A 15,447-nucleotide genomic window follows, 5' to 3' on the forward strand; every position below is an offset into this window, starting at 1 on the left:
TTATTGACCTTCTGAACACAGGTTTGCCTTGCTATGCTGTCCTGGAACTCTTCCCTCTGATGGGGAAAACTTCCCGTGTCACCATGATCACCTCCCTTGTTCTCTTATAATGGCAATGGCTCCCACCTGAGTTCCAGTGAGGAAAAAAGCCCTGCAGGAAATTCCAACTAAATATCTGGAAGAAATTTCTGAGGGTAAGAGCGGAACAGACTCTGTCGGGAGATTGTGGACTCTCCTTCCTTGGAGGTTTTTAAGTAGAGTTTGGATGACCATCTGTCATGGATGCTTTAGCTGAGATTCTTGCCTTGCAGGGGGTTGAACTAGATGACTCTCAGGTTCCCTTCCAACTCTACAATTTTATGAGCCCCTACTCAGAGAACTTCATGGTATGGGGTGGAATACAAATGCTGTATCTTTTTTGGAAAAAACTTTTATTAATGCATCCAGGCCTTGGGAGGTGGAGGATTTTGGAGGCATCTCTGTGGTTTTGCATATGCTATTTCCTGTTGCTGCTATTTCTTGATTTGTAAATAACTGCAGCTTCCATACGAAGTGGGCAATCTTCCTCCTCCCTGGGGGCACCCCATCTGTCTTGCTGCTCCATCACAGTCGACTCAGCTCTATCGAGAAACTTTGCATGTTGTCCTGTTGCTTGAGCTGGGGCAAGGTGGGTCACAAGTTGCTGCACCTTCTCTTCTAGCAAAACAACCAGCTTGCATATTCTCCGGCAGAAAGACAAACATGGCACAGATGTTGCAGGTCACTGCAGCAGCTCCCTTGACCGCCTAGTACTCTGGATCTCCCCCTTAAACTCCCCCACTAAATGCCCCTGTTCGCAAGCTCACAGAAGCTGCAATGAGCCAAGTTTGACTGCTGCTGGCTGCTAACTCCTCCACTTTCTCTTTCAGCCTGGCTTCCTCTGTACATGTACTGAAAACAAACTCATTTTTTTACTTCATTTGGTGGAGGGTGTGTGTGTGTTCTACACCAAGGAGATGATATGCTTCAAATGCACTGAGATCATAGTTGTTTTAAGCAAATGCTTGTGAGGTATAAAGCCTAACAAAAGAAAGTCAGAATGCAAACTGCATCAAATTATCTTTACTTATCTTTTGTCACTCATATTTCACACAGTACATCTGACATAATACTGACCTCTTTTTAAATTTCCATGTACTGAACATTTTGTAGAAATACACATTTAGTTCAAATACACTTTTTAGTTCATCCATAGTTCTGAGGAACAAGTCGTTCCTTTATATTGATTCCATGTTTATTGATTCCTTGTCAGCAACATAAATTATATTTCCGTACCCTTGGAGATATCATTTCAAATAAAGGAAAAATACAAGATAAAAGGGTTCTTTTTTTCTTCTTTCACTTGCTTCACATTTATGCATACATAAGAAACGGAACACAAATTGTGTCAAAATATATACACATGTAAACATCTTCTTTTAAGTCACTTACCTCATATAGTGCTGCTTTTTCCAGAAAATGTACACTCCATACTGGAAACTTAGCTATTATTTTCACTTGTTTGTATCCTTGTAGGAGAACTTTTCCAATGGCACTACTTTGGCTATGAAACAATTTGAAGGGGGCAGAGGAACTATAATTTCCTAAGCCCTGCCGGACTTGCTTTAGCTTTAGTTGGGGGTAAATTACTTTTTCTTTCCCCTTTTCCCCTTCACACATTATTAAAATGGTTCCCTTCCCACTGGTTTCATGCCTCCAACCTAGTATATCCTTTTCTCAGCCCCCATTGCTGTCAGAGCAACAACAGTGGAGGAGCGAACAAGAAGGCATTTGTGGATGACCTTCCTTTGCTGCCTGCAGAGAAGGAAGTTCTACAAGATCCATCAACCTCTCAGCCCCCCTTCCCAGTAGCACAGATTTAAAATAATAATAAATTAGGCAAAATGTGGCCATTTTCTTAAAATGGTCTGTTGGTGACTTTTTCAGATAGAAAAGTTATTTTCTTGGCTGAATAATGATTATCTTCTATCATTTCCCAAAAGATAATTTTTAATGCTGACTTGTTTTAGAGCCCTATAAATACTTAAGCTTATGCACAATTTTATTTGGGAAGGTAAAAAAATAATTAACATTATTTTGACTCTGGGAGCAGTCACTTAAATTGTAAGTATTTAAACATATATTACCTAAATAATCTCATGAAATATGATATATTTCTATTTTTTATTTACTCAATTAAATGTAATTTAGAGTTAGGAAATAGAATTTACGTGTTTCTCATAATATTTCACCATCACACCCATAGGTTTAACAATGCAATCCTTTCTATGTCTACTCAGAAGTAAGTCATGCTGTGTTTGGCTAGGCTTTCTCCCTAGTAAGTAAAAGGAACGCAGCCTTAATCTTTCATGAAACAAGTTATATATCTACTAAAAATGTTCTGCCAATTACAATTGTTCCTTGATTATTCTCAAATATCGTGATTGTTTGGCACACAACTATGGCTCAGGTAGCAGAGGAGCTCAAGCTGCCAATGAATAACTAAGTGTCCAATGATACCATTTCCAATAGAAAAAGCTCCTGTCCTGAGCAATGCTCACTAACAAATGGTCTCTGTTTGCAGTCGTCATGGGGTTCCCATCAATAAATAGAATGTCAATGCAACAATAAGCAACAAGCAGAATGGAGAAGAGAAGGTCTGATAGGCAGCTGACGGCATAAAAATATCTTCATACTTGTAAATACTGACCACACGCTCCGAGACAGGTGGAGAATCTATGTCATGCCTAGTTATAGAACCTAAAATAGTTAAAGAACAGAGAGCAAGAAATTGAGCTGGGCTGCATAAGATGTTAACTCTATTTCTTGCTAACTAGCTAGCATTCAAAATGGTCAGTCTGATCCAATACAGTGGTACCTCGGGTTACAGACACTTCAGGTTACGCGTTTTCGGGTTGCGCACCGCACCGAACCCGGAAGTACCGGAATGGGTTACTTCCGGGTTTTGGTGCTCGCGCATGTGCAGAAGCACTAAATCGCCCTTTGCACATGCGCAGAAACGCCAAATCGCGAGCCACGCATGTGCAGATGCAGCGCTGCAGGTTGCAAGCCTGCCTCCCACACAGATCACGTTCGCAACCCGAGGTTCCACTGTATTTTGCTCTTTTTTTAATGTGCAAAGGAAAGCATGCATTCCTACATCAAAGATGGTAGCAAGGTAGTCTGGTATGGCTTGGTCCTTTGTGAGATATCTTCTTACAGCAAAGAAAGCTATGCATAGATCTGTAACAGCTGCCAATTCCTGGGAACGTGAAGGTCTCCTTGCCAGCATATAGGCATAGTGCAAGGAACTGAGTTCTCTACAATAAAAACCTAAGTATACTTACTTATTGGGGAGATCGCCCTAATAAGGTTAAATGAACATGCTTTGGATTGAGAGAAGAGACAAAACTACAATAATTCTGGAGTGCTATGTAACTTCTTCAAGTGACATCATGAACTAAAAAATAAAGCATAGCAATGACAGCTTAAATACAAATCATGCAAACTACAGTGGAATGGAGTTAGTTCTGCTTATGGTGAATACATGATAGATTAGATATTGCTAACTTCATGCATTCCTACTGGAAAACACTACTGCTTTAAATTAACTGCAGTTAGTTAGAAACTCAAAAGAAGAACAACTTACCCTGAATTGCTGGGCCCCAAGCAAATAAATAATACCAGCTCAGATGAAGATCTACAATAGTTTCATCTCTGGGAACCTTCACAGGACGCTTGAATCGACATGTTACGCGGTTGTTTTCAAAAAGTCCTTCTTCGTCTCTAGCAGGATTTCTTGGGATTTCTTTTGCCCACTGTCCAACATTGTAGAAGTGATGTATTCTGACTCTTCCATTGTCATCGTGAACACAGGCCATGACATCATCTCCACCCTAAATGGAGAAACCAAAATAAGGATTCCACTGTGACATCACCTGTACCCATTAGAAACGAAGGAATTGTTCACATGAGGTCTTCAAATCACAGACAAACCATTAACAGTAACAAATCTCTTAATCAGGAAGAGGTGTCCCTGCTACACCCTTGTGCAAATTAATTGAAACAAACAATGTAGTTTATTGTACAAAACTCACATATACATGTACAAAACGCACATATACATACATTAGTAACGGATAGGACCTCTGCTATTTTTAAGCAGCATTTGAACACGGTTTGGCATGGAGTCTACTAGTTTTGAACAGTCACTGTTGATTTTCGGATGCCTGTACCACACTTGAATCAGCGCCTGAATGAGCTTCTCTATAGTCATACAGTCTACAGCACGGAGGCGACTTTTGCATACAGCCCACAAATTCTCAATGGGATCTACATCCAGAGAATTCCCTGGCCAATCAAGTACCTGTATTTGCTGCTCTGTCATGAATTTCTTCACCACTTTTGATGTGTGACAGGGGGCTAGGTCCTGCTGCAATATCCCAGTACCGTCAAGATACCTCTTTTCCAGCTCTGGAATAACTCTCTTTCGTAGAACCTCAATATATTGTATCATTCCCTCTATTGGCTGCATGCTTCCGACACCATAATCATCAAGTGACTTTTTGTGTTTGTTTTGAGTACAGGATTATGAGTAAGACAGAAAACGTGCTTTGTTTCAATTAATTTGCACAAGGGTGTATATATAGGCTGATTCTGTCAGAAAGTTCTTCCTGATTTAAACTTACCCCCTGCCTAGATTCTGCCAGCTACATTCTCCTAATAATAATAATAATGGGTTACCCAAGAGATAAAAAGAAGTAAGGCTGAAAACGGGCATTTCCAACATTTCTCTTTTTATGACTTTTCTAGGGATTAAAATAGGGCTACTCCTAATAATAATAATAATAATAATAATAATAATAATAATAATAATTTATTATTTGTACCCCACCCATCTGGCTGGGTTTCCCCAGCCACTCTGGGCGGCTTCCATAGAAACCAAAAATACACTAAAATATCACAGATTAAAAACTTCCCTTAAGATGTCTTCTGAATGTAGAAACATTCCTGTCACATCTATTTGATGTCCATGTACCTGCCTTGTTCATGTGCAAGTCGGGGTGGGCAAATCCAAGTCTGACATCAAATTGATGTATGTGTGAGGGAAGCTGAATGCTTCCCAAGGTCCATCACCCCAAGCACTTTTCTCCCAACTCACCTCCAATAACAGAAGAGTTGGGAAAGAAATGCCTCTACTGACCGAGCACACAAAGGTAAAATGGGAGAGGATTTGACCCCCTTCTTGTGCACGTTGCTTTTAACTCTGCTGCTATGCTGTATGCATGAACATGGCAAGTCTGGCCCCATGACTAAGCAAATGGGTGAGTATTCGGTGTTCTGGAAAATGTGATCTCTGAGAAAAGCTGTGAAGCATCAACAGGTTTTTTCCCTATTCCTATTTTCTACTCCTATCTGCATGCTGCTTAGTAAAAATAATTAGTAATGTTTACTTTCTAGAGACAAGCTAGAGCAGGATGTGTGTGGGTGCGTAGAAACTACCCAGTTGCACACAGGCAAAATTTAGACATATTGCTCTGCCCACCTTGTCTCTGGCTCCGCCCACTACTGGCATGAAACTGGCAGAAGATTGGCAAGAAGGTTATGTTCCTCGGGCTGACAAATGCTCCACAGTGCTTTACAGCTTCATCTGAGATGCTTTAAAGCAGATTTTGCCACCATTTAAGTACCAAGTACCCCCCCAGTTGCTGACGGGGTGAACCTCCCCCTTCATCCAGCGTCAGGATGACTAGAAAGTCCATGTTCGGAGGCTGTGATCTCTAGCTCCAGACTTCAAATCTTAACATTGAACTGAAAGGTAGGGGCATTCAAGCCTGAAATGCACTGTTCTGTTGACCAGGCCTTCTGCTATTTATTTATACCAGGCCTGGATAAGCAAAAGCCTTCTTACTGCTTGGCCATTCACATGTGCTGATGCTTCACAACGTTCTTTCCATCTGTGCCCAAAGAATGCCCTGACGCTGAGCACACACCATCCATAGCAGCTCCCTAAGCAACCCTAACACGGTGGTGGTAAATTATGGTAGAAATAGAGAGGGTGTTCATCAGACAAAGAGAAAAGAGCTCTTTATTTCATATACCCCCTCAAACAATTCCAATAATCTTTGCCATCTGCTTTGATGGACAATTGGAATACATGAGTCTTATTTTTTCATCAAGAATGGCATAAAAGAATTGCCCTCTCTTGTTTTCATTCCCCATTGCTTGAGCACCCAGTCTAACATCAAACAAGTGGACCTTGGGCATAAAATGGAAACGTTTTACTTTTAACACTTTTCTAACTTACCATTTCATGTCCAAGTATACAATTGTGCAAATCAATACATTAACTTAATTTTTATTCATATGTCCTTTCTTTCTCAAAAACGAATCAGTGCTTCATTATTATTAACACCATCTTACCATTTTCTTGTCAGAGGAAAATCCCACAGCTACCCAACCATCTGTCTCGGCACTCAGTTCAAACTCTATGTCAGCTCCTATTCTGCGGTAACTGAGAAAGTAGTCACAAGTCTCTGCATTACATCCTGGTTTACCATACCTACATGTGACAGAGGAGACAAAAAAATCACTGCCTATAATTCAGAGATATACAAGGAACGTTTCTGTTTAAGTCTACCTGTACTTTCAATCCAGCTGAAAAATTTGCTACTGACTTAGGGTTATGTCTGATGGAAATCTATGGCAAATAGCACTGCAGTCCAATCCCTGAGCATGCATAGGACAGCAATATTAAGCACACAAATGTAGGCTTCATATAGAGATACCCAAGCCTAAATGTCTCTAGATTGGGCCTCTGGTGTTTTTATTATTTAGCAAATCATGAATAATTACTTTTAATAATAACAGGGTTATATTCAACATAGTGCTAAGTTGCAGGATCCATTAGCACAACCAACCAAATTCGTCACGGGGGTTCCCCCCGATCTTCCAGACATAAACTTGGGGATGGAGTCCCATTGCGTTAGCACTAATCATTGCACTAGCACAGCGATTTAGCTGAATGAGGAAGTAGTTTCACAAATGTCCCAAAATGACTTTATTATTTTTATTACTTGTATTAAAAAGGTGTAATCCACTTCTCTTGGCACTATGCCTACTTACAAAATCTTAAAATAAAAAGAGTGTGTCTAATCAAACTATAAATCAACAAAACCAAAAGAATAAAAACAGAAGAGCAGAAATTCCAAAGAGAATAAAAATGACTGAACAGTTTTAATGCACACTTAAAAAATGGATGTTGGGAAGGTCTATCAAATATACCTGGGGAAATAATTCATAATCCAGATTCCATATTGGATAAGGCCCTTTCTCTTAACCTTATCAAGCAAACTACCAATATTATTACATAAAATGTGCAAAAGCATTATCATGCATCGCTGAAAATGGGATAAACATAAACCCCAAAACATAAAGAATCGGTGACAAAGATCACAAAATCAAGTTTAGCTTAATGCAATGGCAATGTATATTCTACTAAACTATTAATCTATTCATTTGTGACATTGGTGCATTGCAAGAGACTCTTCTCCTGTATTAATTGCTTCTGTTAATTTGTCAATTTCAGCCGAATCTAGTCATTTCAATTGCCACTTCCAAACTGCTAGAGGGTGAGGGGCTTTCCAGTGCTTCATCCATATCTTACCACAGCAATCAATACACTGTACATAATTTCCTCAATTACATTCAGTAAGATCAAGAAAGGGTCTAAAGCTAAAGTATTTCCTGATATAATCTTAAGTACACCACTACAAACGTTTTTAAAAAAAGTTCTTAGCAACATTTAAGTTTGGCAGCAGAGAATATCCTATTAAGCTGAGCGGGTGTTACTGGAACAACAATTTATACAAAATTTCTTGAATGAAAGACTTAAGGAGACAGTTCTGATTGACTGAGATACAGAAAAGCCTATTTATTAAAAAAAAAAGTGATTAAGTCTCCAAGATCCTTTTCCAATGTAAACATTGGGCCCAATTAGTGCCATTGCCTTCCGTTAAGAGTTTGGGTGTAATCCTTGACGCCTCCCTTTCCATGGAGGCGCAAGTTACAGCAACAGCCAAGGCGACATTTTTCCACCTTCGCCGCATCAAGCAGTTGGTCCCTTACCTTTCCCGCCCCGACCTGGCCACAGTGATCCATGCAACGGTCATCTCCAGGCTTGACTACTGTAATTCGCTCTACGCGGGGCTGCCCTTGAAGCTGTCCCAGAAACTCCAGCGGGTGCAGAATGCTGCAGCGAGACTCCTCACGGGGTCTCTGCCATGGGAGCATATTCACCCAGTGCTTTTCAAGCTGCACTGGCTCCCGGTGGAGTACAGGGTCAGATTTAAGGTGCTGCTTTTGACCTTTAACGCCCTTCACGGCCTAGGACCCTCGTACCTACGGGACCGCCTCTCCTGGTATGCCCCACGGAGAGCCTCAAGGTCCATAAATAGCAACACCCTTGTGGTCCCGGGCTCTAAGGAAGTTAGATTGGCTTCAACCAGAGCCAGGGCCTTTTCAACTCTGGCTCCGGTCTGGTGGAACGCTCTGCCTCACGAGACCAGGGCCCTGCAGGATCTGATTTCTTTCCACAGGGCCTGTAAGACAGAGTTGTTCCGCCTGGCCTTTGGCTTGGAGCCAATTTGATTCCCTCCCTCTCTTTCTTTTTTCTTTTCCTTCTCCTTCTGCGATGAGGCTACATTTAAATATTTTAATGTTTTCAATATTTTAATGTTGTATTTTTTAATTTTGTTTTTAAGTTGTAATCATTTAACTTGTTTTTATTATTGCTTGTAAGCCGCTCTGAGCCCGGCCTTGGCTGGGGAGAGTGGGGTATAAATAAAAATTATTATTATTATTATTTTAAAATGAAAACAACAAACTAAGTTGTTTCCATTCTGCTCTTAAGTAATTCTACATGTTATCCACGTAGATGATGCTGTTCTTGTTTTCTACACCCAGGTAGGCCAAATCATCAATCAATTTCGTCTACACTGTCAAAATGAACAGTTTTCCATTAATTACTTATTTAGTTATTTATTTATTATTGAGATTTATATTTCATCCATCATCCTGGGGTTGCACAGTGGGTTACATCAAAAGAAGAAAGAACAGTTTATTAGCATAAAATATCTAGAACATATACTGTATGTCTCTATGTTTTTAAGCTGTTTTGAGCATTTAGAGATACAACTAAAAAGCTGACGATACAAAGCAGTTAGGTACAATGACACCATACAACACCAATCTGTCAAATAAGGTCCACCTAAACATTTGGGCCACCCATATTTTTAGCAAAAGTAAATTTCTTTAGGCGTTAATCTCGGTCTGAGTTTAAGAAACAAAGCTGGTAAGGCAAGTGCCACGAATTCCTTCATGTATCCTGCAAACAAGTTCCAAGTCACACAGTAGCCCATCATCATTACTTTAGTCTTTGCCAGTCTTAAATTAAATGCAACTTTCTGTCCAATGGCTGTGTGCCATAACCTCTTAAGTTCAGGCATCAATCATTCACATCTCAGTCATATTCCAGTTTTTTGCTACTTGGAACCTGGCTACTACTAGCTGAAAGGTTATCAATAGCTTCTGTAATACGGTCTCGTTATTTTGGTTATCCCAGAAAAAAGAGAGATTTTTATATGGATTGTGTTTTTATGAAAACAGAAAACTTTGGGTAGGCTATGCACCAAAAGGTAGCACATAAGTAATTTAATAAATGTACTGATTGATTGATTGATTGATGGATGGATGGATGGATGGATTGATTGCATTTCTATACCACCCCGCTAAAGGAGTTCACAGCAGTGAACCACAAGCAATAGACAATAAAAACATAGGTAAAGGTAAAGGGACCCCTGACCATTAGGTCCAGTCGTGACCGACTCTGGGGTTGCGGCGCTCATCTCGCTTTACTGGCCGAGGGAGCCGGCGTTTGTCCGCAGACAGCTTCCGGGTCATGTGGCCAGCATGACTAAGCCGCTTCTGGTGAACCAGAGCAGCACACAGAAACGCCGTTTACCTTCCCGCTGGAGTGGTACCTATTTATCTACTAGCACTTTGATGTGCTTTCGAACTGCGAGGTGGGCAGGAGCTGGGACCGAACAACGGGAGCTCACCCCGTTGCAGGGATTCGAACCGCCGACCTTCTGATCGGCAAGCCCTAGGCTCTGTGGTTTAACCCACAGCACCACCTGCGTCCTTTAATAAAAACATATTTAAAAAATAAATAAGGTTTGGCAAACAAGAGTTCTTAAGTGGAAAATATATTTCAAATTCCAGTAAACATGCATGCCATTGGGCTCAAGATTGCAATGTAACAGCCATAGATATATTCTAGCATTAAACATTTATATAAACAATTCATGGACAGCACATGTTTGGGAGCCAGAATGTAAGCATTTATAAACTTAAAAGCAAACATGTTTCATACCAACCTAAAGCATCCTTTTGTTTTCCCACAGTCATCCACTTTAATTTTTGCAAACGGATCCACTGGAGGAGCAGTAGGAAAAGGATAACCTTGAAGAATCAAAACAAATAATCAAATATGTGACAGAATATACTTTCTTTTAAAGAATAAACATTCATATAAGTAAGTTTTGTCCTGGCATATATAGTTCCAATTCTATCAATGTTTAAATTTTTTAAAAATTTGGGTTGCTCCTCGCCACTTGTTTTTAGCAGTTATTTATTTTAGGGGGCGGGAGGCAGGGCATTTTATATGCCAGGATAGATAGATAAGACAGATATAACCCTGGCGTATATAGTTTTAATTTATTAATGTTTAATTGTTTTGTTAATTTTGGGGTTCGCGCTCCCCCTTGTTTTAAGGCATTCTTATTTTGATCTGTAAAGGGTAACCTTGAAGAATCAAAGCAAAAAATTAAATATGTGGCAGAATATAATAAACATATAATAAACCAAACTGCCAGGATAGAGAGACATAATCCTGGCATATATAGTTGAATCGCTTTGTTATTTTGGGCGTTTGCTCTCCCCCTTGTTTTAAGGCATTCTTATTTTGATCCGCAAGGCTCCTTGAGTTCCCGTCAGGGAAAATCATCATCATCATCTTTTTTTCTTAAAAAATGTTTAGGGATACTCTCCTTTTCCTACTCATATTGAAATAATAATAATAAATTTTATTTATATCCTGCCCTCCCCAGCCAAAGCCGGGCTCAGGGCAGCTAACAACAATAAAATAATACAACATTCTAAAATCATTTCATTATAAAATTAATTCAAATCAAATTGATGGCAACCATTGGGCTATATAGTGCCCCTCAATGAGGCAAAACAGAATCACAAAATGTTTAGGGGTATGTGTACCCCCAGAAAAAAGTACCCCACCCCGTGTACCCAGAAAAAAGTAATAATAATAATAATAATAATAATAATAATAATAAGGCCTTTGGCCAGATCCAACCAGGGCCCTTTCTTAACAGGCTGGTCCCGGGGCGCCCGCTTTCCAAGGGGATCCCCGCTGGCTGTTTGCGGGGCTCCGAGCGGTGGGCCCGAGAAGCCCTGAAGGGGGAAAGAGGGCGAAGGGAGCCGCCGCCGGGGAAAGGCCTTCCCGCCTGGCGCCGAGGGCGAGCCTCTCCTCCGAAGCCCCTCTCCCGCCCGGCTCCGGCCTGGGGCCCCTCACCCTCGTCGGAGAGGAAGCGCATGTCGTAGAACTCGCTGGCGAAGGTGCCGTACGAGGAGTCGTGGCGCTGCCGCTGCTCGCCCGCCTGGGCCCCGCCGGGGTCGGCCTCCCTCCCGCGCCCGCCGGCGGACCCCGCGCCCCCGCCGCCCCCGCCCCCGCCCGCCGGGCTGCCCCACGACGAAGAGGACGGCGCGGGCCCGGCCAGCAGAACCAGCCCCAGCAAGGCGGCAGCACGCGCGGCCATGGCGGCGGCGGCGGCGGCGGAGGCCCCCTGACTGGAGCCGGGCTGCTTCGTCTTCCGTGCGCCGGCGCCTCCGCCGCCTCCGCTCTCCGGGCTGGAGGGGCTCAGTCCCCGGAACCGGTTTCCTCAGCGCATGAGAGAGCGGGGATGTCGGGAGGGGGGGAGAGGAGAGGCCTCTGGACATGTGCAGAGCGCCCTCCCCACGGCCGAAAGGTGAGGCGGCAGGGAAAGGGGGCTCAGGAGCATGTGCAGAGCGCCTTCCCAGCGCCATCACTGGCTGGACGACGGCCGCCGCCAGACGACCCCATCGCTTACAAAAGGGGAGTGTCGGGCCCAGGCCATGGGAAACGTGGTCTTTTTTGCTTTTTACACAGGGAAACACACACAAACACACACACACACACACACGGGCCTAGCCAAGGGGGGGGGAGTAGGGGGGTGGCTGCCCCCCTCTATCAATTAAAATCAATACAAAGCAATTAAAAATTGAGCTTTGCCGCCCCCCCAACAAATGCTTGTGTCCCCCCCCCAAAAAAAAATTCTGGCTACGCTTATAGACACGCATCCCTCCCAAAAATCTACAGTCAAAACATCGCAGGTCTTCCCTGTTTCGACACAAAACGTGGAGCTTGACCCGTGAACCCGGGTGAGTTTTATAATGGGATTCTCCCCCACAAAATCAAACACGTGTCACTCCTGCCTTCTCAGGCTGAACTGTAAACATTACAAATCCTGGGCTCTACCCATGGCATCAAAGTTGAGAAAGTTGAGAAATTTATTACGGCCATAGGCCCATACAGGTAAAAACAACACCTAAATAACAGCTTGTGCCGTAGGGAAATAAAAAAAACAATCGCTAAAACACCACTATAACAATAAAATACTATAAAATGGAAAGGCATACTACGCCTTAATTTGCTTGTAGTGCTCCTTGGCGTCGCTTTTGGGAAAGGACAGCAACTAGGAACCTAGCCACCTTCAGGGTCGTGTGGGTATCCTTGTCCTGCAAGATTTGGGCAAGGTGGAATTTTGGTGGGGTACCCTCTAGTTTCTGTATGATTGATCCCAACAAATTTGCCCGTGGCACATTGAACAAGGGGCAAGTGAACATAGTGTGCTGGAGCGACTCCGGCGTCACCTTATCACATTCGCACACAGCGGGGGCTTGGCCCTTTGAGAACCTATGTCTCAGGACATTAGAGGGAAAAACGTTAAACCTCGCTTTGGTGAAGGCCAGTCTATGTGGAACAGTCGAAAGGGAGGAGAGGTATGATGGAACACAGTAAGTTAAAGTGATACCAATGTTCTGGGGCGAACAAACACCTCCCCCCAGCGTATAATTTCGCTGTAAATCGATGTCATCCAGTCTTTGGCGGATCAGTCTCTGAGCAGTGATTTGGTCTAGTTTTAGGGAATCTGAGGGAGAGATTCCATAACTCAGGAGTTTGGCATGAATTCTACTAGTCCAAAGGCTAGAGAATTCATCTCGCATGGCATCAAAAGCACTTTTGGCCTGCCAGCTGATTCTGAATTAGAACTCCCATTATCCTTGGCTTGCTGGGGCTGATGGGAGTTGTAGTTCAGAAACAGCTGGCAAGCCAAAGTCATAGAATTGCACAGCTGGAAGGGACCAGGGGGGTCATCCGGTCCAACACCCTGCAGTGAAAGGATCTGTTCCCCCAACATGGGGCTCAAACCCACAACCGTGAGATCAAGAGTCTCATGGTCTGTGGACTGAGCTCTCTCAGCTGGCAGGAGTCATGTTCTAGCACATGACAACTCCTGCGTCTTCTGAGGTCCCCCATGCAAGCAACTGTCAAGAACCACTCAGAGTCAAGGGATAAACAAATTTTGTCACACACATACATATATCCAATCCTTGCCCACTTAAACTATGGATTCAGGGTTCCATGGTGTCACTGTTGCACAAAAACATAGTACAAGGGCATCAAACCTCAAGATTTTATCACGGAACACCCCCCCCCAAGCCATGAACAAATAACAGATCACATCCATCCCCATGCAGCCAGTGTTTCCCAGTGCTTGCCTTGCTGGAAGTCCCACCACTTCTCTCTTTTGAAAATATGCAGTCTTGTAATGCACTCCATCTGGAAGGCCAGAACTATTTTGTAGTCTTGAGACAACTATCAGAAAGGGCCCTAGAAATAACATTGCACAATATTTTCGTTGTGGGAAATCTCCCCCCATCACTTCACCAGAAAATCCATATTTCCTCTGCAGGAATTAATACAGAGATAAATTACAACATTTTGTGAAAATTGGTATCATATTTGTGTGGCAGCATGGCTCACCTTTTTCCGATGATCAAACACTTTTCAAGAAAAGCACCTTATTTACACCATACGCGTTCTCTTCCATAATGAGCATTTTCAGATATGCACAGTCAATTTAATATTTAAGCAATATATATTTAGTTATATTACAATTGTGCACTTTTTTTCATAAAAGCACAACTGTGAAGAAATCTTGTTTATTTGAATTTAAGTTTGAATAGGTAGGTATTACGTAATGTGTTCTGACATTTGTATTGTAATGTACATTGCAGTGTATTTGATGCGGGAAGTTTTTTGTCTGGTTAGGGGAAAGTTATTTAAACTGCTATGTGTGGCCTTAACTGAAAGCTGTCAGTTAGAAATGCTGTTGGGCAAAACAATGATGTTATGCATATTTTGATTGGTGGGTACAGGTTCAGAATACAGTGGTACCTCGGGTTAAGTACTTAATTCGTTCCAGAGGCCCCTACTTAACCTGAAACTGTTCTTAACCTGAAGCACCACTTTAGCTAATGGGGCCTCCCGCTGCTGCCGCGCCACCGGAGCACGATTTCTGTTCTGATCCTGAAGCAAAGTTCTTAACCTGAAGCACTATTTCTCAATTAGCAGAGTCTGTAACCTGAAGCGTATGTAACCTGAGGTACCACTGTATACAGTTAGACAGTGTGATTGGCAAGGGCTGGTAAAGGGTCAAGGTCAAGGACCCCTGGATGGTTAAGTCCAGTCAAAGTTGACCCTGGGTTGTGGCGCTCATCTCACTTCAGGCCAAGGGAGCTGGTGTTTGTCCGCAGACATATTTCCGGGTCATATGGCTGGCATGACTAAACCGCTTCTGGCGCAGCAGGACACTATGATGAGTGCCAGAGCACATGGAAACACCATTTACCTTTCCACCGCAGCAGTACCTATTTATCTACTTGCATTGGCTTGCTTTTGAACTGCTAGGTTGGCAGGAGTTGAGACAGAGCAACGGGAGCTCACTCCGTCATGTGGATTCAAACCACCAACCTTCCAGTTGGGAAGCCCAAGAGGCCAGGGCTGGACTAGAAGTGTATATATGGCAAGGTTGGTTGGTTGGAGAGGACTGGAGTTGTTGGGGGCTCGGTGTTTGTGGAATCAGCCAGAAGAAAGCAGCCAAGAGGATCAAGGAAGAAGAAGGAAGACCTGAGAGGCAGGTGAATCATGGAAACAGAGAACTGTAGAGTTAGAAGGGTTACAAAAAGAGGCTTCCACAAAAATAGACTGCT

At 42.8% G+C, this 15,447-nt stretch overlaps 2 protein-coding genes across 3 annotated transcripts in view; both read right to left on the reverse strand.

Moving 5' to 3' along the window:
- Window positions 1–15,447, reverse strand: part of COBL (cordon-bleu WH2 repeat protein) — a 422,273-nt gene that overhangs the window by 192,462 nt on the left and 214,364 nt on the right. The window lies entirely within an intron of this gene.
- On the reverse strand, window positions 1,087–12,019 carry FRRS1L (ferric chelate reductase 1 like). The gene is made up of 5 exons (XM_083583719.1): window positions 11,666–12,019; window positions 10,455–10,539; window positions 6,442–6,580; window positions 3,668–3,914; window positions 1,087–2,778 (listed from the first exon to the last, which is right to left on the reverse strand). The coding sequence occupies exons 1-5, from the start codon at window positions 11,907–11,909 to the stop codon at window positions 2,606–2,608; spliced, it is 888 nt and encodes a 295-aa protein (XP_083439845.1). The 5' UTR covers window positions 11,910–12,019; the 3' UTR covers window positions 1,087–2,605.

This window comes from Podarcis filfolensis (genome assembly GCF_964270895.1).
Source record: "Podarcis filfolensis genome assembly, chromosome: 13".
Taxonomy (NCBI): Eukaryota; Metazoa; Chordata; class Lepidosauria; order Squamata; family Lacertidae; genus Podarcis; species Podarcis filfolensis.

What these genes read in the sequence shown, in the direction of transcription:
- FRRS1L (XM_083583719.1), bottom strand. Translation starts at nt 11,909, where the DNA reads ATGGCCGCGCGTGCTGCCGCCTTGCTGGGGCTGGTTCTGCTGGCCGGG. An exon ending in GCGCTTCCTCTCCGACGAGG is followed by an intron (nt 10,540 to 11,665) that starts GTGAGGGGCCCC and finishes TGATTCTTCAAG; the next exon opens with GTTATCCTTTTCCTACTGCT. An exon ending in TTGGGGCCCAGCAATTCAGG is followed by an intron (nt 2,779 to 3,667) that starts GTAAGTTGTTCT and finishes TAACTATTTTAG; the next exon opens with GTTCTATAACTAGGCATGAC.